This window comes from Ambystoma mexicanum, chromosome 8 (assembly GCF_040938575.1).
Source record: "Ambystoma mexicanum isolate Mex_15411 chromosome 8, UKY_AmexF1_1, whole genome shotgun sequence".
NCBI classification, from domain to species: Eukaryota; Metazoa; Chordata; class Amphibia; order Caudata; family Ambystomatidae; genus Ambystoma; species Ambystoma mexicanum.
The window spans coordinates 626,835,497-626,859,157 of NC_090929.1; the positions used below are offsets into that span (position 1 = coordinate 626,835,497).

Here is a 23,661-nt window from a genome sequence, read left to right on the forward strand (position 1 = left end):
GAAACATTGATTATGGCTGACAGCCATCCGGCCCTGGGAGTGGGCACCCTGAACGTGAGGGGGCTGAACACCCCCACAAAAAGATCTCTGATTTGCAGAGAGTTTAAGCGGGCGAAACTAGACTTACTGTTTGTCCAAGAGACACACTGGGCTAGGGGGAAGGAGCCCAGGCTGCGGGGGGGGGGGTGGAATTGAGGAGGTCTATCACGCATCCCACAGGTCTAAGAAAAGGGGGGTGGCCATATTAATAGGAAGGAACGTAGGGTTCGAGAAGGAGGCGATCTTGAAGGATCCCGAAGGCCGTTACCTGCTGATACGGGGCACCCTACAGGGGGCCTCCATCACCCTGGCGGTGGTGTACGGCCCGAACGAAAACCAGGCCCAATTCTGGGAGGAAACCAGGGACAAGCTCAGGCTATTCACGCAGGGCCCACTAGTGGTGGGAGGTGACTTCAACATGGTCCTGGATCCCACCTTGGATAGGAAGCGGATGGGCCCCCTCAAACCCAGGCCCATAGAAGAGGCCATGGCACAGAGCTTCCGGAGAGTAAATGAGGACCTGGGCCTGATAGATACTATCCCGACCCCTAGGACAGGGATCCCCTCCTTCACTTACCACTCAGCCATACATAAGTCATTCTCCAGGATAGATTACATCCTAACAGACGACAGTCTTCGCCCGTTTGTATCAGGCTTCAGGATAGACCCAGTCCCCTGGTCGGACCATGACATGGCCCGCATCATCGTTACAATGGGCTGGAATAGGGAAAGCAAAGGGCGCTGGAAATGCAATGACGCCCTGCTAAAGGATGAGGTCATTGCTCAGGAGGTCTTGGACTCCATAACAGAGTTCTTTGAGCTTAATGACAACGGGGAGGTGACCACGCACACGCTCTGGGACGCCTTCAAGGCAACCCTAAGAGGAGTCCTTATAAAAATAGGTGCCCTAAAGAAGAGGGAGAGAGTGACCCAGGAGAAAGCCCTGCGAGAAAAGATAGCCCGTCTCCAACCGGGGGGATCCCCGACCCAACCCCTAGACCGCGACCGGGTGGCAGCACTGGCGGACTATAGGCTCCAACTAAAAAACCTCCTCATACACAAAACGGAGAGGAGTCTTCAAATGGTTAAGCAAAAATATTATGAGAAAGGGGACAAGGCAGACAGGATCCTCGCCTGGAAGTTAAGGGAGGTACAGAAAAGCAGGAGGGTAAAGGAAGTGAGGGACACCCGGGGACTCATGGGATGAGACTCTCCCCACATAGGAGAGGCTTTCCGGCAATACTACAGAACCCTCTATTCATCCGAATACGAAGGGGGCGACATACAGATCCCGTCCCTCTCCGGGGAAATGTCCGAGGGGTTGGAGGGCCCGATAACCGAGGATGAGGTGGACAAGGTGATTAGTGGGATGAAGGTGGGCACTACCCCGGGGGAGGACGGCTTCTCCGTCCTCTTTTACAAGAGATTTCGCTCCACTCTGGCCCCTTACCTTGCAAGGGTCTTCAACGCGGTGCTAGAGGGGGACATCCTCCCAGAATCTATGATGGGAGCTATTATAGCGGTCTTGCCCAAAGAGGGAAGGGACCCAACGGATTGCTCTTCTTATCGCCCCATATCACTATTAAACATTGAGGTCAAGATCTTGGCCAAGGTGGTGGGGAGGAGGATGGAAGGTATAATGCCGAAACTAGTACACGGGGACCAGGTGGGCTTTATTAGAGGAAGGCAGGGTTCAGATAACATCCGCAAAACAATAGACCTCTTCCATTTCGCCCAATCATCGGACTTGGACGCCTGCGTCCTTTCCCTGGACTCCGAGAAGGCCTTTGACAGGGTCGAGTGGCGGTACGTGGAACTCCTCCTCCGGAGGATGGGTTTTGGAACTCACATTATGCTTTGGATAACCGCCCTCTATCGGGCCCCAACGGCAAGGGTACAGGTGAATGGGATATTGTCTGAATCATTCCCCCTCTCCCACGGGACAAGGCAGGGATGCCCACTCTCTCCCCTGATATACGCCCTTACGATGGAGGCGTTGGCAATAGCGGTCAGAGCCAGCCCAGATATCAGAGGTATTAAAAGGGGCGAGGTGGAATTTAAGCTCTCCCTATTTGCGGACGATGTCCTGGCCTACCTGGTGGACCCGGGCTCCTCACTCCCCCCCCTTCCTGGCCTTGATCTCTGCGTTTGGTCGCTTTTCTGGCCTAAAAATTAACACAGGGAAATCTGTCATGCTACCAATGAGAACAATAGACCCAGTGCTAGACCCCTTGGTTAGGTTTCACGGGATTAAGGTGGGTAAGGTTGCCATAAAATATCTGGGGGTACTTCTCACCAGGGACCTTGCGAATTTGGGAGCAGCCAACTATAACCCCATGATTGCGGTGATCACTTCAGATTTGAGGAGATGGGGGAAGATGATCCTCTCTTGGTACGGCCGAATGACCGCAATCAAAATGAACGTACTCCCTCGGCTCCTGTACCTCTTTACTGCACTCCCGACTAGAGTCCCAGCACAGAGCTTCAGAGATTTGCAGAACGGGGTACGAGACTTTGTATGGCAAGGGAAAACCCCGAGAACCGGAAGGGCAACGCTGACCCTACCAAGGGAGGAGGGGGGATTTGGGCTACCGGATTTCCACCTATACTTCTGCGCGGCCCAACTGCGCGTCCTCCTGGAGCACATGAGAGAGGGGCTGGGAACGTACTGGTCTTACTTAGAGGACATGGACGCTCACCCCCTAAAGGTCAGAGACCTCCTATGGGCCCCACGCAAGACGATCCCGAAACACCTAAAATCACACCCGACCCTGGGAGTCCTCTGGGACATCTGGAAAGAGGGCCCCAGCACCGCTCATCTTACTACATGGCCGTCTCCAATGTCCTCTCTTTGGGGTCACCCTATCAACTTAGGAGGGCAGGGGTTCAGGTACTCTCAGACTTGGTCAGATAAGGGCCTGGAGTGGGCGGGGCAGGTGTTCAGAGAAGGCGAATTTCTGCCTTATGAGGACTTGAAAGTTGCCCTCGGACAAGGATCACTCTCCATCTTCGAGTACCTCCGCCTGAAGGGCATCCTTTGCGCCAAAGCATGGGGCCCAAACCTGAGTAGGCGGTTGACTCCTTTTGAGAAGCTGCTGGACTCTGCGACGTCCAGGAAGGGGGCAGTGTCCAGTGTGTATAAACTACTGAATACCTACAACCTTAAAGGAAGAAGGAGCTTCCGCCTGTTCTGGAACGACCTGGCGGGCGAGGAGATCTCTGAGGACGCCTGGGCCAATATATTTAAGATAGCATTCCATGGGAACCTACTCACCGCGGACATGGAGCATAACTTTAAGATAATACAGGGGTGGCACAGAGATCCAGTAAAACTGTCCAAAATGTTCTCCGGGGTGTCCCCGAGGTGCCCGAGAGGTTGCGGTCAGACGGGATCAAGAAGCCACATGTGGTGGCACTGCCCGAAAGTACAGTCCTACTGGGAGTCGGTGAGGGGCTGGATAGAGGAAGTAACGGAGGATAGTCTGCCGCTAAACCCCTTAACGATGCTGCTGGGCCTCCCCCCGGAGGACACGGAGCTCCACCGATACCCAAGGATGTGGGAAACCATGCTGAGAGCAGGCAGGGTAGCCCTGGCCCAGAAATGGAAGAGTCCCGAACCCCCATCCAAGGAAGACTGGCTGAAAAAAGTAAAAAACATGTTCTTGATGGACAAATTAACCGCCAGGGTGAATAATGACACCAGCTCATTCCTTACAGACTGGTACGGGGTGCAGCAGTCCTGGGGATGGGATGTCCACTGAACTTAAGGGAAGGTGCCTCTCCAGAAAGGAACGGGTTAAGCCCAGCAAGACAGAACAATACGGACTGGGTCCCCACGACCTGGGGAACGGAGGCATTAAGCCAACAAAAGACGCGGTCACAAATCGCATCGACCTCGAGGCTCAAGAGACGGAGCCACATAGGGAGTCTCCCAAAGACAAATAACCGGAATGGACACGGGGGGGGGTGGTCGTTCAGTTCTTTCTTTGTTGTTTGTCATATAAAAAAATGCAAATAAAAACTAAAGTTTAAAAAAAAAAAAGTCCTTTAAGTAAGTGCATTTAAAGGTGACTCTGTGGGAACAGAGGGTTTAATTGGTCAGTGAATACTGAAGTGGTTCAGCGTGAAGCGGATGTCCAATGGGCTGCAATAGATAGATGAGTGATCTATTGTAAGTACAATGTCACTAAGAGATAGCCGAGTTGGTCTACAATAAAAGGACAAAATATAAAATACAGGCACTCACCCTGGCGAGGTGAATGTCCGCCTATGTTCGTCTGGGTCTTGTGAAATGGGCGCCGTGTTATTATAAATAGAGTGCTGATTGTTCTTTTTCCTTATTTTCTCTACATTTTTTACATTTAGTTCCTATACATGAATTGTGGCTCATGAAGAGAATATACTTCTCGAACCGCGTCAGCCGCCCTCAATAAAATGAACTGAAGTTTCTCTGTCTTTTGCGTTTGGAATAAAACACATCTGTTTTCTATATTTAAAGAATGGATTGCATTATTAATTTCAATTAAATGTGCTCTTTCCCACTAAAATGTATGTAATGTTGATAGTTATTACAATTTCCTTGAATTTACATTAAGGCGTCTTATTGACGCATCATTATGGTGTGCAGGGGAGGGGAGGGCACTTTTCCTCCCCCGCACCCAGAAGCCATGGTTATTTTTTTACTTAGAGTTGGTTACTTCTTATTCCTAAATCCGTGAGTGTGCACCCTCTATCCCTCTTTGTTCTGTCTCGGTAAGCCTCAAAGAAGCCTGGGTGTGCCCCCTCCTAAAAAACCTACCTTAGACCCCACATCGCCCAATAACTACTGGCCTACCACCACAATCCCGTTCCTCCTAATAATCCTGGATAAAGCGGCCCACAACCAGATTCAACACTTCCTCGAATCAAACTCCATCCTAGGAAAAAGACCAATCAGGATTCTGCAAAGGCCACAGCACAGAAACCACCCTGGTAGATCTTAAAAACCAAATAATAGGAATCATGGACAAAGGCAAGCCAGCCCTCCTCCTACTCCTGGATCTCTCGGCAGCCTTTGATCTTGTGGATCACAAGATCCTCACATCGCACCTCACTTATGCCTCAAAATTCTCAAAAGGAGCCGCCTCATGGATCACATCGTTCCTTGAAGGCAGAGCCATGAAGGTTTTCTTGAACCAGGCGAGTGCAGCTTCCACCACCATACACTGTGGAGTCCCCCAAGCTTTGTGCACAGCTCCCACGCTCTACAACCTGTCCACGAAGCTGCTCTTCGATAAACTGGACACCCTTGGCATAGCTTATACCAATTATGCTGACGACACACAGGTACTCCTACCACTCACCGCCTCTTATGACCAACACTCTGCAGCCCTTCATCCAATATATTCCACCATCCAAGCATGGATGGCAGCCAATGGGCTTTGTCTAAATAGAGACAAGACCGAGATTATTATACTTGGTCCCAAAGCGACGCTAGCCAGACTTGGTAACCAATACGATAACTTCATCATTGACAATTCGATCATCCCGGTATCTTCCTCAGTTAAAAACGTAGGGGTCCACATAGACTCCACCCTATCCATGACAAGACAGGTCAGCTCCATTGCCTCTGCCTCCGCTCACACCACCAAACGTATAAATGCGGTAAAACCTTTCCTGTCCAAACCTAACTGTCTTTCAATTGCCAGAGCCACCATAGGGGTTAAGCTAGACTATTGCAATGCCTTCCTAGCAGGCACCTCGGCAAAAAACAAACAGACTCCAAATTATACAAAATATTGTGCTTAAAGCAGCATTAAGCATCCCGAAAAGAGACAACATTGATCAAGCCAGACGAGAAGCACACTGGCTTCCCGTAAGGGAACGTATAACCTTCAAGACCCTCACACTCACGCACAAGTGTATAATTCTCACAGCCCCACCCTCCCTATCTGAGACCATCTCGAGAACTATCTCCACACGTCCTATAAGAGCCTGCTACTCAAACCAACTACACATCCCCTCCATCAATAGGATCCAAGCAGGAAAGATTAGTTTCCCATACATAGGCCCCAAACTATGGAATGCCCTACCCAACGCTCTCAGAGCCGAGACATCCCTCCCTGCCTTCTGGAAAATGCTAAAAACTACTCCCTTCAACTAATAACATCTCCACTCGCCTGCACTACGCTGCCCCATCCCCCCCTTTTGTACTTAGGCTCTCTAATGTTGTCTGTATTTTGTAAAAATGTGCCTTTGTACTATGTAACTAAGCATGCTGTCTGTAACTGCGCCACAATTACTCAGGGCTGTTGCGCACTCTAAAAATGTGAATGAATGAATGAATAAATAAATACAGGGGAGGCATCTACATGGTGTGGGGAGATGGGCCGACAACACCAGGTTTGATATTCCTGGGATTTGCTGAGCCGATTTCCCACATTACCAGTGCAACGACTCCTGAGGAGACTCGTCGCAATGGATCGCCACGCTATATCAGGTAAGACACTCCGGCGGGAAGCTGCCCTTCACAATCAGGATTCAAAACTGTTGAGGAGCTACAGGATACATTAGGGTGATGAACTTAATTTCCAAGCAAACTAAAATGTGAAGAACAAACATTTCATACAGCAACAATCTTTAATTTCAATCTAGATTCTAGGAGAAAAACATCATGGAAGAGCAGGAATTGAATATGACCACCTCAAATGTTGCATTCTTGGTGAGGGACTGTTTGTGATGACACCTGCTGCAGTACCTACGCGCCCCGTTAAATTAAAAGGGTTTGTCCATGAGAGTTGAGGTGAGTTAAAGATCTTGCGTCGCACCAGGTTTAGCTACTACGGAGACTTAGAGTCCCTCCACTCCGTTTGTGACAATATATAATGGTTGTGTTGAGCTATCCCTTGATAGTGCGCCGAAAAATAATGGAATGGCAAGTAGTGATGATTAATCAATTCCTGTTTATTTATGTGATGTTAGAGCCTTTGTGGATGACACGTGTTTCGGCAGAGCTGCCTTTATCGAATCCAGGCTTATTAAATGAAAAGAAAATGAAAAGAAAATGCCATAAGGGAATTTGAAAACACACTAAGAAGAAAAAATATATACATATGTACGTATAGTCATCTGGCTGAGAAATACTACATACAGAAATATCTAAATTGAAATAGTGTAAAACATTGCTGAATTTATTGAAGAGACCCACTGCCTTTACAGGAGTATAATCACCTATTGCACCATTTGTAAAACGAATAAAAGAAGAAATTAACAGAAGGAAAATAAGGGTAAGCGATGAGTCTTGTGGTACATTATGTGAAAAGTTCAAAGCAAAAAAAGAGGGAGTTTAAGATCAGATAGTGCCCGAAGGGGACATAGGTCTACCTCTAAATGTGAGAGGAGTGAACAGGTTGGGAAAGAGTAGATAAACATGCACATGGCAGCTATTTAGTGACAGTGCAGGCGCTTTTTCTTACCTATATAGATAGCTCATAAGTCACTGCATAATGCATAAAGGTGCTGAAGTTCACAGGGATGAATCCCACCTAAGTATAAAACATATAAACAAGTTGTTGGAAATGGATTCCAGGGATGTAGTGGCAACTTATTTGAACAAGTGTTTAAGTTTAAGTAAAAAAATAAATTAAAAAAAAAAAACCAAAACCCCTACGTAGTGCGCAGGCACGCAATATGTAAGAGTAAAACTAGGTCAGTCATATGTTATGTTTCAACAATATACATAATAGCTAACTGATGGTTCATAAAAGCAACCCGTGGTGACATAAATTGTAACGGCTTCAAAATGCTAACCGTGAAAAAAAAAAAAAAAATAAAAAAAAAAATAAAAAAATTAAAAAAAAAAACGAACGAAAATACATAGTTCTGGAACACGTGCATTTTGGTAAAGCACACATGTGAGGTTTAAGGAAAGCATCAAGTCTCAGAGGGAAGCCCCTGTGCTTGCCCACACAAAAGAAAGGGTCCTACCTGATACAAAGAAGTCCTCCGTATGTACGAGTGTCCTGTGTTTACCACATTGGGTGTAATGAATAAAAGGCAGAAAAGTCCTATGTCTGTTACTATTACTGGCGGCCATATTTTGGGAATGGGAAGCGTACTTGGGCTGCGCATAGTGGTTTATGTCCCATTTTGTGATGGGGTTGCCGCATTTTGAACTTGGAAACATATACTTAAGGTGTGGGATTAAGCATGAATATAGTCCTATAGGTGCCTGTATTGATGTTAGAGAAATACATACAGAACACGAATTTGGTGCAAGTACAATATATTGGATGTAGCATGATGAGATGAATTCGTGGCTGATCAAAACGAAATAGGGTATTATGGGAAACGTAGTGTGCAACTGTTGTTGGAGTTTTCTGCATGAAGAAAAAAAAAAAAAAAAAAAAAAAAAAAAAAAGGGGGATTATGGGAAATGTAGTCAGACTTCAATATTTAAATTGAAGGATAGTGGGAGAAAGGAAGGCAGTTTTAACAAGAGAAATAAGTGAGAAATCAAAGGCGTATCAAGTTACATGATTAACACAACAAAGTAAATTACATATCGTAGTATGTCAGAAGTAATTATAAAGTAATGCATATAGCAAATATAACAAGTTGCATAATTTTATAGAAAATGTATCATTTCATTGTCAGAGTTTAAACCCCACTCCACTGCTCGATGATGCCAAATCAGTCTTGCTTCGGCTCTTCTGAGAAAGAGTTCCTGGTTGCCTCCTCTTGTGGTAGTCTTGATTTTTTGTAGACCAATAAACTGAATGTCCAATTTATTGTCCATTTGATGCTTTGATTGCCAGTGTTGTGATAATGGCAAATTGCTGTCTTGACTTCCGATTACTGAAAGATGCTCTCTTATCCGAGTTCTTAGTTCACGAATGGTGGAGCCAATGTATATCAATTGACATGTGCATTGAATTGCGTATACAACAGATTTAGATCGGCAATTAATTTGCTGTTTGATCAAAGTTTTTATCCCTTTTGCATCTGTAAATACAGTTGTTGGTGAGTGAGCATGTTTACACATGTTGCAGAAGCCACATTTTCTAAACCCAGTTGGTTGTTTAAGCCATGTTTCTTGGGTAATTTGTTCTTGTTCTGGTAAGAAAGAAGGGCTGACACACATTTTTAGAGTTTTGGCCTTTTTAAAGATGAGAGTAGGAGTATCTTTGAGATTTTCTGAAATATGGGGATCAAGTTTAAGGAGATGCCAGTTTTTCTTTAGTGCTCTTCTGATTTCTTTGTTATTTTCACAATAAGTGGTGATGAATTGTACCACTTCTTGGTGTTGTTGTGGTTTTGATTTTGGAGTTAGTGTCATTGTTCTAGTCATTTGCATGGCCTTGGTTCTGGCCTTGTTGATGTCTTTTTTAGGGTACCCTCTGGCAATGAATCTTGTAGATAGAAGTTCACATTCTGCTTGAAAAGATGTGGTATTAGTACAGTTCCTTTTTGCCCTGATGAATTCTCCTTTCGGAATATTTTTGATAACTGGTTTGTAGTGACAACTTGTGGCGTAGAGAGTTGAGTTTACCTCTGTTTCTTTTCTGTAGGTTTTGGTTATTAGTTTATTTCCGGAGACAGAAATTGTGAGGTCTAAAAAGTCAATCTCGAAATCACTGGATTTACCTGTAAATTGAAAACCAAAAGTATTGTTGTTGGCTTGTACTAGAAAGTCCATAAGAGCAGTTTCTGGTCCGTTCCAAATCAAAAAAACATCATCTATATAGCGCATCCATTTGACAATGTGATTGTTGTAGGCCGGTAATTTGTAGATAAAGAGGTCTTCAAACATGCCCATTACCAAGTTGGCAAGGGCTGGGGCAAATTTAACGCCCATTGCAACTCCACAAGTCTGCTTGTAAAAATGATGATCAAAAATGAAAATATTGTTTTCCAACGTAGTGAGTAGCATTTCTTTAAGCATGCAAACGTAGTTAAAGTGTGATGAGGATTCCTCCTGGAAAACGTAATCTATAGTTTGTAGTGCTAAGTCGTATCCAATTGAGGTATAGAGAGCTTTAACATCCCATGTTGCCAGGAGGAAGTGTTCTTGCCATTCAATTTGAGCCAGTGTATTAATAATGGAAGTACTGTCTTTTAAGTATGCTTGTACCTGAACCACCTTAGGTTTGAGTATGTTGTCAATATATTCAGCAATTGGTTCAGTGGCCCATCCGATGCCACTGACGATTGGTCTCCCTTCTGGGATTGTTTGAAAGGGTTTATGTACCTTTGGTAGAAAGTAAATGGTAGGTATCGTTGGTTTTGGTATGAACAAATGGGTTTTCTCATCATCAGTAATCAGTCCTTGCCTATGCCAGTTGTTGATCTGGCTCCTCAAATCTTGTATAATTGCCTTGGTAGGATTACTGGTTAGTTGTGCATAGCAATTTGGGATTGAAAGATGATTGTGGGCCATTTTGATGTAATCTGACCTGTTCATTACAATGATGTTGCCTCCCTTTTTTTTTTTTTTTTTTTCACGGTTAGCATTTTGAAGCCGTTACAATTTATGTCACCACGGGTTGCTTTTATGAACCATCAGTTAGCTATTATGTATATTGTTGAAACATAACATATGACTGACCTAGTTTTACTCTTACATATTGCGTGCCTGCGCACTACGTAGGGGTTTTGGTTTTTTTTTTTTAATTTATTTTTTTACTTAAACTTAAACACTTGTTCAAATAAGTTGCCACTACATCCCTGGAATCCATTTCCAACAACTTGTTTATATGTTTTATACTTAGGTGGGATTCATCCCTGTGAACTTCAGCACCTTTATGCATTATGCAGTGACTTATGAGCTATCTATATAGGTAAGAAAAAGCGCCTGCACTGTCACTAAATAGCTGCCATGTGCATGTTTATCTACTCTTTCCCAACCTGTTCACTCCTCTCACATTTAGAGGTAGACCTATGTCCCCTTCGGGCACTATCTGATCTTAAACTCCCTCTTTTTTCGCTTTGAACTTTTCACATAATGTACCACAAGACTCATCGCTTACCCTTATTTTCCTTCTGTTAATTTCTTCTTTTATTCGTTTTACAAATGGTGCAATAGGTGATTATACTCCTGTAAAGGCAGTGGGTCTCTTCAATAAATTCAGCAATGTTTTACACTATTTCAATTTTGATATTTCTGTATGTAGTATTTCTCAGCCAGATGACTATACGTACATATGTATATATTTTTTCTTCTTAGTGTGTTTTCAAATTCCCTTATGGCATTTTCTTTTCATTTTCTTTTCATTTAATAAGCCTGGATTCGATAAAGGCAGCTCTGCCGAAACACGTGTCATCCACAAAGGCTCTAACATCACATAAATAAACAGGAATTGATTAATCATCACTACTTGCCATTCCATTATTTTTCGGCGCACTATCAAGGGATAGCTCAACACAACCATTATATATTGTCACCTCAAATGTTGTGCAGAAAAGAATAGCTGCAGTGGGTTCATATTACCATGTATCCAGTAACTCCTTAGTGAAAAATATTCATACAACTAGTCTATTAAGGATCATTGTGTGTGATTACACTGCTTACAATCATTTTATTAACAGAAAAGAGAGCTTCATATACAGTACAAGTGTTTTTGTAATATGTTTTAATAACATTTTTCAAACCCAACAATGAAGCAAAAATACAGCATTTCAAGTACATTTCTTTTTATTTAATTTTTATTGGTTTATTAACAGTGTAACTTACAGACTTAACATTACATGACAATTTACAGCCGATTGTATCTGTATAACCTCACTCCCCCAACTCGCCCTGCCTACAACCCAGCCTATCCCACATACATTGTCCTACCACAGTATATCCCTCTGTCCTGCACCTGCACCTTAATATTAGTCCACTGATTGTGACTGGGTGACACTGGCTCCTCGGGCTTCATCATGCGGCAAAGCCCACAATTCCTGCACAATATGCTTCCAGGAATCTATGTCCGTGTTTTGTGTTTCCGGGTCGTGGCGTGCCGCCTCTTGCCACACTGAGGTTTTGGCTAGCGTCAATTTTTGAAGGTCGCTCCACCACAGACTTAGCTCCGGCCCCTTGCGTGCTTTCCAACCCATTGATATCCTACGTTTCGGCAGGATGTATACCAGGTCTTTCAACCTACTAACGTGTCTCGCTTGTTTCGGGCACGTGAAAATGCTGAGCAGACAGGTGGTGGGAGAGCTTGTATATAGGGTTATTCCTGCTTTGACCAAGGTCTGAGCTATTTCTTCCCAATAATGTCGGATCCCTGTGCAAGCCCAGAACATATGCACCTGGTCTGTGTTAATTGCGCCGCATTTCGGACAGGCCTGCTCCGTCACCTTGCTAAACTTGGCGATCTTCCTCTGGGATAAATACGCCCTATGAGTGATATACAACTGAATCAACTGGAGCTTTGCATTTCCGGGTATCCTTTTGTGATATGCTAATAATCGACCCCAGGCATTTCCGGGTATCCTTTTGTGATATGCTGATAATCGACCCCAGGCTGCATCTGTGATTTGCTCCTACAAGTCAATATCTCAGCTGCACCTGGTCTGTCCAAGCATATCCCCCCACCGTGACATGAATAACTCATATTCTCAACACCCTATGTCCACCCTCTGATATATTGTACAATGTTTCTATGATCTGGTCCTCCTGTAGATCCCCATCTGTGCCCCATGCCATCTCCGTTGCACTCAACTGAGTGCAGCGTATGTGATGTGCTGCCCCATATGTATGCCTAATTCAGAGGTGAGTGTACTAAAGTCCATCTGTCTACTGTCTCGTAGTAGGTCTCCCACCGTCACAACCCCCATTGGTTCCAAATACCTCCTCACATTTAATCTGCGTTGTGGATCTTCTCCTTTGAGCATCATCAATGTGACCTGGGGGGAGTAGGGTGATTCCCTCTATAGGAAGCGACAAGCCCTTTGCCATATCAATCTACCCAATGGCAGAAGCAGCGGAGGTCCAGGGACGTGCTGCACCATGGTCCCTATCACCTCCGGCAAGTAGAATGAGGTGCATAGCGGCTGTTGTAACAACGTGTCTTGGGTCTGCTCATCCGACAGCCAATTTGTGACGAATTGCAGTTGGCACGCCAAAAAATATGCCTCGAAGTGTGGAGCTTTAATACTGCCTCAGTCATATGGCCGCTGCAATTGCGTTAGTGCCATTCAGCATCTCAAGTTATTCCATAGGAAACTACGACATATAGCATCCAATCTCTTAGAGAAGCCTTTGGGTATATTGTATAGGACATTGGTGATGAAATGGAGGAGCCTTGCTTGGGAGCATCACTATCTTTAGCAGTGCCGCTCTATCCATCAGTGAGAGCGGCAGTCTGGCCCATAAGGCCATAGCTTTTTCTATTTTGTCCCCCGTCCTCCCCGTGTTCTGCAGGTGTTCCGTCTCAGGGTCCTGATAGATATCTACCCCCAGATATCTGAATGTGGACACCTCCCACTCAATTGGTAGCACAGGCTATGCACTCAAAGCCCTCTCCCTATATCCTGCATAATGAAATAGGCACGATTTCTGTGCATTAATCATGATGCCCGATATGTTTGCATAACGCTCGAACACATCTAGGATATATTGAAGATTAGTTTCTGGATGCTGCAAATATAAAAGCATATCATCCACGTATATCGAAATCAAATTGCTACTGCACCGTATATCTATGCCTGCTTCTTGATATTCCTTCCTGAGATACACTGGTAGCGGCTTTAAAGCCAGAATGAATAACATAGGAGACCCTGGGCAGCCCTGTCTTGTGCCTTTCACAAGCCACCATTGGTCTGAGGCATAGGCGCCTGTCTTGACCCTTGCTATTGGCCTGTTATATAGCAGTTGTTACCATTTTAGGTATGTTGACCCATGGCAAAACTTTTCAGGGCCGCTAGCAGCTATGGCCATCTGACAGAGTCAAATGCTTTTACCGCATCTAGCGAGGCCACAGCGTATTGGTGTGCACTGGCTTGAGTATGGTCGATGACATGGTGGTTAGCCTTCTTACGTTACATGTAATATTCCTGTTTGGAACATATCCTGACTGGTCCGGATGTATAAGTTTAGATATTTCCGTCTTGAGGCGATTGGGCATTAGGGCCGTAAGTATCTTCCTGGCTTGATTAAGCATTGATAGGGGTCTGTAAGAGCCACAATCAGTGTCAGGCTTGTTGGGTTTCAATAATGGGACGATGATGGACTCTGCGACATTGGCATATCCAGGGCTTCGTTTAGCATACCTAACAACTGAGCTGTGAAATCTGCTATGAATTCCTTGTAGTATTCCTGGGCAATCCATCTGCACCCGGGGCTTTACCAGTTGGCAACCCCCTTATAGTGGACTCTAGTTGCTCGATAGTTATGGGTGCTTCGAGCCTGCTCGCTGCTTCTGCCTTTAATTCGGGGAGATCTATCTGCGATAGAGCCTCATCTATTTCTGACATCTGAGTTTCTGATGTTTCTGCAAATAGCTTCCTGTAATTATCATAAACACACTTGTTTATGCTTTCTTGCGTCACACAGGCCTATCCTCTACCCCCAGTAATCTCCTATATCGTCACTTGTTTAAACTCACTCTTCTATAGCCAAGCCAGCAAGCGTCCTGGCTCATCTCCTTCCGCATGCTGTCTTTCTACGTATTTCTCATAGCTCAGGTTACCTAGTCTTTCCCAATGACCGAAACATTCTTGCTGCAGACAGGCAACTTCTTGTGTCTGCGCCCTTGTGATGTCTTCCGAGCCCTCCAGAGCCTCTAACATAGCTTCGGCTGTGCTTAAATCCCTTTCTACCGTGGCTTGCACGCCTTTGGCGTTGGCTACGGCCGTCCCTCAAATTACTACTTTGAAGGCTTCCCACAGTGTGCCTGCTGAACATACACTCCCTGTGTTGTTTCGGAACACCACATCTTTAAGGGATTCGCTTTTAAGTTTCCAGGTCGGGATGCATGCCCTCGGAGGGGAGTACTGCCATGTAACCAACAAGGGAGCATGGTCTGATAATACTCGTGCTCTGTAGTCTGCTGTTTTGAAGTCACCTATTGTCTCTTCCCCTGTGAAGACGTAGTCTAGTCTGGTATGTAAATTTGTGGGGGAAGTGTAATGAGAATATTCCCGGGCCTGCAGATGTAGGATTCTCCATATATCGGACAATTGGAATGCTCGCAGTAGTGTATTTAAGGCCTTGGCCGCAGGGCTCTGGTGTGCTAATTTGTCATCTGATCTGTCCAGGCTAGGGCACAGCGTACAATTAAAATCGCTCCCCACGCCAAAGTACTATCTCTATACGTGCCCAATTGGGAGTACAGTGAACAGAAGTAGGCAGCCGTGTCATGGTTTGGTGCATATGTATTGATGACACAGAGCTCTCTATGTTCCTCCCTTCCCTGTACTATAATCATTCTGCCCTCTACATCTTTATATGTCTTAATGACTTTGAACGGGACTGACGGCACCACTCATATCAAGACCCCCCTCGCGAATGCAGAGTATGATGAGCCCAGGGTCGTGCCACTCCATTTTCTGGCTAGAGTAGTTTGTCTCACCAGTCAGGTGCATTCCCTGTAGAAGCGCTATATCTATTTTCTGGCGTCTCAAATATGTCATAATCTTATTACGTTTAATATAACTGTTCAGCCCCCTGACATCCCACGAAACTATTCTAAAGTCCCCCATCCCCAATAAGCATTCTTAATTGTCCTGACAGACCGATGTATTTCTCATACATTCCTTTTGTGGATCTATAGGCTAACTCCCCGCTAACTACTCCAACTCCCCGCCCCCAAACCCCTTAACTGCTCAGCTCAATAACTTGTGCTCAGGCATCCCTGCTTCTCACCCCGCACCAGTTGTTGTTTTGGCGCCTGGAGTGCAGCAGGCGGATACTCAGCAACTAGTATCCTTGAACAAATCCACTCTTAGTTGAAGGACGCTTCTCCGCAGTTCGTTCCCTGCTGGGGACACCTCTGGTGGCTTCTGCGGTTTACCAAGTGTTAGTGCCTGAGTTTACTACAAAAAGGCTGCACCCTCATGCAATCAGTCATCCATGTTCAGCCGCATCCTTACAGAGCTCTTTGTGCTTTTCCACGTATGTCTCTGTAGTCTGGTCGACCGCTCTGGCAAGTTTTCTGTGTCCATCCATTTGTGCGCATCCTCAGAGATATCAAAAAAGACGGATCTGCCTTAGTGGGTTACTTTCAGTCTTGCTGGGTATAAAAACATGTAATTCAGGTTTGCCGCCCATACCCGTCTCTTGACAGATGTGAAGTTCATCCGCTGATGCTGCACCTGCAAGGTGTAGCCCGGTTAAGCAGTAATGTTGGCTGATGCCCACTGTATTGTGTTGCCTTTCCGGAAGTGTTCGATAATTTTTTTTCCGTCTTTTTTATTTGGAATCCGGACTATTATGGGCTGCGGTGGAGCACCTGGTGGTGATTTCTCATCAGGGACCTATGTGCTCTTTCGACTGTAAAGCCCTGGGTGAAAGTACCGGGGACGACTTCTTGTAGCAACAGGTTTTCAATCAAGTTAGTGGGGTTCGCACCCTATTCCCCTTGAGGAAGAACAATAATTCTTAGGTTGTTGCGTCTGGTCCATCTTTCTGCATCTTCAACTCTCCCTTCCAGGTTTCACACTTGCTGCTGCAGGATTATTACTTCCCTAGAGGTGTCCCTCAGGCCGGCTGTGTGTACTGCGACTTCCTTTTCCAGAGTTTGTGCGTTCTGCGAGTGTCCAAAAACCTTGCCTGAGGAGGTTTACATCCAGGCTAATGGTGTCCATTTTAGATTCCAGCGAAATCTTCAAGGAACCTATGGCCTCCAAGACTTGCTGGTCTCCTTTCGATTGGATCAGTTCCCCATGTGGGTGTGAGGTCCCCGACACGGTATTCTCTGCCGAGTTTGTTGTTTTGGCAAAAGTGTCCAGTGTAGGTTTTTCAGATTTGCTCCTTTGGGACTTTGACCCCATTAGTGATTTAACTGGTGCCGGTTCGTTGATCACCTTTATTTCCGTACGCGCCACTAATTCGTTCCACTCGGCGGCCGTTGACGTTGGGTGGAGGCTATTCACAATGCGCTGAGGCAATGGTAGCACCTGGTAGCCAGCACTACAGCGCCTTGCTGCTGGGTGCCGCTAAACAAAGCCAGCTGTGATGGTAGTTTGATGTGGCCCTGTGGCAGGCTACCACTTGTGCCTACAAGCATTGTGCCCCCCTCCTTGGTGCCTGATGTGGTGTCCTCCTAGCTGGTTGTCAAATTGCTACTGAACTCCCACGTGCACATATGCTCTCTGAGGTGTGTTTCAGTCCTCGTCCACGGCTCCGGGGTCTGTTTGTGCCTACTGGAGGCTGGCAGCTGCTATTATCCGCCGTTGATGCAACTTCATTAAGTGTCTCTGCAGATGCTTCTTGGTGTAGTCCTTTATATGTGCGCTTATGCACATCTGTACTGGCACATGCGCTGGGCTCGTTATATTGGTGTGGCTGGCTATTATTGCGGTTTATTTGGGGTATATTAATAGATATGGCGCTGGTACTTGTCAGGTGCTCTTCAGCTTATTAATTCAGTGGAGTGTGTTTATACTTTATGGCGCGTGTCTACTGTCCAGACCTCTCTCCCGGGCTGTGCCTGCATTAATTCTGGATCACACTTGCTCTGTGGAGTGCAGCGGTAACATGGACAATGAGTACTGCGTGTCATATGAGCGCCATGGGCCGGCTCCTTTTACGGTCTGGCTCCACGTCGCGAACCGGGCATCTGTGTAATAACCAGGGCCAGTTTCCACTACAGTCCGCCCCCAGTATGCCGTTACTGGTGGCTGCTGCAACATGTACGCACACTGCGCACTTAGTCTTGCTGCGGGGGGTGGGGGAGGGTGGTTGCATTTGTGGGGTTGCATACTGTATTATGCGCACCAGATCCTGCAGGCTCCCGGAGCCATACGCTTTGGCTGCCACGCTACCGGCAGCATGTCCCCATGCACCCCGCCACTGGCTCCCGGGTCTTCTTACTGTGTATGAGCATCTGCTTGCATGCTGGCCATTGCTGGTTCTGCGCTGTTTTGCCCACGGCTACAGGATTCTGTTCTTTCTGGTGCGGTGCAGACACTTGCTCCTTGTCAGTCGCTGCGCTCACTAGCGATGTTGTGTGTGCTAGGATCGGACTCTGCCAAGCACCGAGAGCGGGGTCAGGCTAGCCCCCCAGGTTGTATTGTCATTGAGCTGCCTTTTTGTTCCTCGATGCTACGGGGCTATTGTTTAGCGGCCACAATTTTGTCCCATATACCGCTGCTGGGTCAAAAACGTTGCAGGCCCGGGCTTCTTTAACCGTATGATCTTGCACAATTGTGCCAGCACACTTCCTACGTCAAATGGAACGTTTGCCAGGGGTCCACGTTCATTGGGGCCATTATTACAGGCAAGGATTGTGGCGGATCTGCAGGAGCTGGAAGAAAAGTGCCCCCACTGAATGACTGCTCAGCCACGCCCCCTCACAGCATTTCAAGTAGATTATCCTCTGTTTCCAGAACTTGAATACCCTACTTTGGCCAAAGCAGACTAGTACTGGTGTTTCGGATTTCCCAAATGGTGGCCTCCTGCGAAGCACAGCACACACAGACTATGGTCGTACGGCACAGGCTGTGCTGTAAGGTGAGGAGAGGCGAGGCTAAAATATAGGAATCCTTGAAAACAGATGTATATACGTGTTTATGTGACAAAAAAATACAATCTACAGAACAACATAAGTATAAAAGACTAAAACAAGCTTTTAATTAATTGCCTATTTCCACGAAGAAAAAAGAAAAATACAACAGTCAAATATCATAAATTCTTCAGCATAAAAACACATGGTGTTCTGCTTTTTTTGTCAAAACAAGAATACACATTCTTTGTACTACGGGTGAAATGGGTGATAGTTCTGTTATATATTGTCTTCGAGACACAACATTTAGATAATGTATAACTCTGTAGAAGTGCATTGAGTGTAGCCTTGGTAATAATCTTCCAAACAATTGACGGCCCTGAAGTGGTGGGTGCAAAAAGTGCTAAACCTGTGCTAGAAATGTTTTTGTACACTATAAAATGCAATAATAATGGGAACAATCGTGTTTGGTACCAGGCAAAATGCAATACAGTTAAGTTGGAATTGACCACAGTACGGTATGCAACCGTTTTCATAGGGTTGTGACAAAGCATTTCTTTGTCATGGGGAAGGTAGAGGTCCCTTCAAAATGGAGCTTAATACAGACTGTGGAAGTAAGATGAAAACATGTAACACTTCCCTAGCATTTGATGATTTTATTGAGTTCTCATAACTATGACAAGCTATTATGTGACAGGGCATCAGTGGCAAAAACGCAGAGGTTGAGACAAAGTGACCCAATATACGAAAGAGTTATTATTTCACTGCCTCCCACTAACTGAATTCATTTCACAAACTGAGTGAAGTAACAAAAGTTAAACAAGTTAAATCCAATTTCCAATGTAAAAGTTATTGCAACATTTATAAGGGCAATTATCTTGTTCAGATTAAAATTGCAATTGATTTCTATAGAACGCAATTCGAGCTTGGAAACCATCCCTATTAGCATTGCTCACACATGTTTCTGCAGCTGTTCCTCATTTCCTTTTTATTCCAATACCATAAGAGGATTTCTGTTAAAAGCAGTAATATACACTGCAAACTTTAAAAAGAAATACAATTCTCAATTGTGTCCAGAAAATACTTAGCGGGGGAGGCATAATACAGAAGGAAAGCAGCTGAAAGATCTTTATGTGTGGCATTAACTTTGTAAATCAAACTGCACAGATAACCGGAAGAAACATATCTAGCAAGGCACTGACAAAAGAGTGGTGCAGAAGACTACACACTAACTGGCAAAAAGTGAGTGAACCCCTATTCAGCAAGCAGAGGATAACTGGGATATGTAATACAAAGTATTAAGACTGTAGTCATGGGAATACATTTATGTTGAATGTTAACATGTGAAAGAATTTACCTTTTCGGAGGCATCACAATGCAAAAATGCACGTTAGCATTCTATAAATAAATTAAGAGAAATAGTGCTTTTACAGTAGGAGGAAAAACATATGCATTTAAAGCTTAGCCCAAGACAGGTTTAACACATTATAACCCTTCTTATTGAACCAACTCACTGTGGCAAGGCACCTGCACATATTGGCATAAGCAACGGAGAAGCTTGGCTCATCAATTGCTTTCTCAAAAACCAGGTCAATAACGCCCTTCAACCGCTCTTCTGTGTCCACAGTTAGGTCAGTTACTTGTTTCATCAACTGGTTAAACATCTGCGGCGTCAGTTTATTAAGGATACTTCGCACTTTACGGAACAGCTCCTGGAGACAAACAGTCATATTTAATTATTTGTTTTATGTAACGTCAAATATTTTACCTTCTAACACAATTAGATAGGTGTGTCACTATTAAAGAATGGGTTAAGTATACAGATAAGGATTTTTATATACATTGGATACAAAAGGCAGTGTGGATTACTAGAACAAACACAGCTGACCACGGCAGCATTAGTCAATATGGAGAGTAATTGCGTCACATCTGCCATTGTTCACTTACTTACAAATGAGAGTTAATTTACATTGGCTTTTGTATCAGAGGATTGTTCTTCTGTCTAATAACAATCACACATGACTAAAAGCACATAGACTTCACTACATTCATAAATCAAAGTACACATGGCAGATAAGAGAATGTTTCTCCCTGAATGGGATATGCCTGCATTGGACTGCAATAGATCAGATACCCAAGCAAAAAATCCCTGAGGTTAGATATTTTGAGCTTGAATATGTCCTACAGAATGTAATCCTGCTCATGGCAATCTTCCTATTTAAGGGGTATGTGCATGATTAAATGTCATAAGACCAAGTACTCTGCAGATACATGAAATGATGGCGGACTAACAGGGGTAGAGCATGATGGAAAAATTCCCAAGCAAGAACTACAGAAAAGGAGAGAGCTGAAGGACGTAAAAGTGCAATCTTGCCAAAAATATATTTAGCAACCTATTTGGCACACCTGGCTGTCAATCTTGAATATTAGAAAGGAATGTGGAATAACCAAAGTGTGTTTCTTGTAGATGACAATGGGAACATTTCTTTGAAAAGCACCCAAAGCAACTGGGATACCTTAGCCTTGACTGTTTGAGCATGCACGCTCTGTGTGAGCTTAGAAGAACAGGATATGGTCCAACATAATACAGAGACTTTGAACACTTGTTTACCAGAGCTCAGACAGACAACATCTGAAAAACCAACAGTAAGCACTGCCATATTTCTTTTAACGTTTCCAGACTAAAAACAAACATGACACATTTGGAAAAAACAAAGATGATATTCTACGAATGAAACAGCAAAGGTCAGAGAAAGTAAGGACCAGGATTGCAGCGTTCCTCAGCCAAAAAAATCTGTACCACATTTATCCTTCAAGCTGATGCAAAAAAACAAAAAAAGCAAAAAATCAGTCTTTAACATTGACACCTCAATATCAGATGATGTCATATGGCTTATGGTCCAGCATGTTGATTGTCGTGTTTAGTTCTGATGGCATGTGCATGAAGGCCTTAGGAGGCACATTTTTTGAACCTTGTATGCTCCTAGACATTATCCAACAAGCTATCTAGGACTTTTCAGCAAATCACAAACATTCTCTTAATCAATTGCATCAGTATAGTGTCGTTCTTCTGCAGAATTGTGCAGGATTCGGTCTGCCTCTGAAGGATTTGCACAAACTGGTACATTAGCCAATCTTCAGATTTATTGAAAACCCAGAGTATATTTGGAAGGAAAGAGCGCTGAGCCTGAAAGATGACGACACATTATGAAGTGCTCAGTGAGCAGTAGTGCCTGAAGACCACTAAGAGGGACGAGCGACGGCGATAGCAACCAGAAATGTTGTTCTCCATATGACTAAATGCCGGGATTGGTCATCAAAAGAGTGAAAGGCTTTTGTGCCTGAGCCTTCACACAACATTTCTTTCTGAGGTTTGGTGAGTGGTCTTGAATGGTGTTGCCCCACCAAATGTCTTAGAAATCGGTTTGTAAGCAGATATGTGGTGTGAGGAGTCAGAAATGGAAGGCGGACACAAAGTTGTAATATTCTCAACATCAGATATCTTTATTAAAACCCTAAAGAGATTTTCCCTACCTAAGAAACTAAAACTAAAGACCAGTCTGTGTCAAGTCGTAAAAACGTATAAATTGTCCCTGTGTCCAAAACATACTAATCTGACCCTCAAACTAGAAATGTTCAACTAAGGCAGCAGGGAAATATCTTAAAAGGATACTTTGCAAAAATTGTTCATAATCATAACAAATAAATGAATCCAATAGAAGTGATTCAGAGGGTGGTTCCAATTCCCTGGAGGTAGATTGGCGAAAGTGTCTCTCAAGCAACAGTTTCATTAGGATGGCAAAAGTGTCATTTTCAAACAAGAATTCCTGTAGATCCTAAAGAAATAAAAGTGGCAGACCAAAACACGATGCGTGCGCTAAGCACAAATCAACCTAGAAATATAGTTAAGATCATTGGTGTATGTGACCGGCATACAAGCGCGCTTTCCCTAGAATTAAGCACTTCTGTTTTATATTATATAATAGTATGCAAAAATGCTGTGTCCAGCAGTTATGTAAATATTATAAACTGGTAATTTGTAATTCTCCCTAGTATTAGTGACAACTGCCATATAAGGAGAGAATACTCTGATATTACAAAGAATTTGGCTTACTAAGGTGTCGATTGGAAATTAAGCAATTCCTATTTGCTCTATAGTGGAAACTATGTACCCTAAAAGAAGTATATCATAAGAAAACATGCATCTCATTATCGGTGTTGAGACCCATTTCAGTACATCGGAGAGAGCAAATTAATTTGGCTTCCATTTGTCTCAACATGAGGGTGATGTCACCCCCTCTTTTTCCCAACTTGGCGCTTAGTTTGCCAATGGACTGCCAAGGGAAGTCAAACATCCTGGCTGCCCAGGCTGGCCAAGTGTTCTCGAATTCTAAATCGTACCTGTCTGATGGTGGAACCAATGTAGATTTTGCCACAAACACAGATCAAAGCATAAACCACATGGGCAGTTCTGCAGTTGATAAAATCAAGTATCTGTACTTTATGACCATTGATATCAAGAGTTGCTGGATCACACTAGTAGCCACATGTTTACACATCAAGCTATTGCCGCATTTGTAAAAACCAGAGATTGGGGACAGCCATGTCCCGCCTCCATTCGAGTGTGCGGGTCTAATCTGTAGAAATGATGGACTAATTTGGCCCGTATAGTCTCTGATCTAGTAAATATAAACTTCGGTTTGTCAGATAGATAGCACCTAATGTCTTGATCAAGTAGAAGAATGTTGCAATGTCTGTGTAATAACCGATAGAGATGCTTAGAGTCCCTAGAGAACTTAGTGATGACATCAACAGTTGATTAGTGGCGAGAAACATGTTTTTTAGGTTGCAAAGTAGAAGACCTATCCATGGTACAATACTTATTAAGGCTTTTACTAATATTTTCTCTAGAATAACCACGTTGGTTGAATCTTGTAGAAGAACAATTTACTTACCAACTGTAACGTTCTTTCGACTGGATGTTCCTCCC

At 44.3% G+C, this 23,661-nt stretch overlaps 1 protein-coding gene across 12 annotated transcripts in view; it reads right to left on the reverse strand.

The window, feature by feature from the left end:
* EIF4G3 (eukaryotic translation initiation factor 4 gamma 3) overlaps positions 1–23,661 on the reverse strand; it is a 4,880,525-nt gene that overhangs the window by 2,031,503 nt on the left and 2,825,361 nt on the right. For all 12 annotated transcript variants that reach the window (XM_069610350.1, XM_069610349.1, XM_069610345.1 and 9 more), the window contains one exon: positions 20,186–20,383. In XM_069610350.1, coding sequence (XP_069466451.1) covers positions 20,186–20,383 — 198 coding nt within the window. The remainder of the gene's footprint in view (positions 1–20,185; positions 20,384–23,661) is intronic.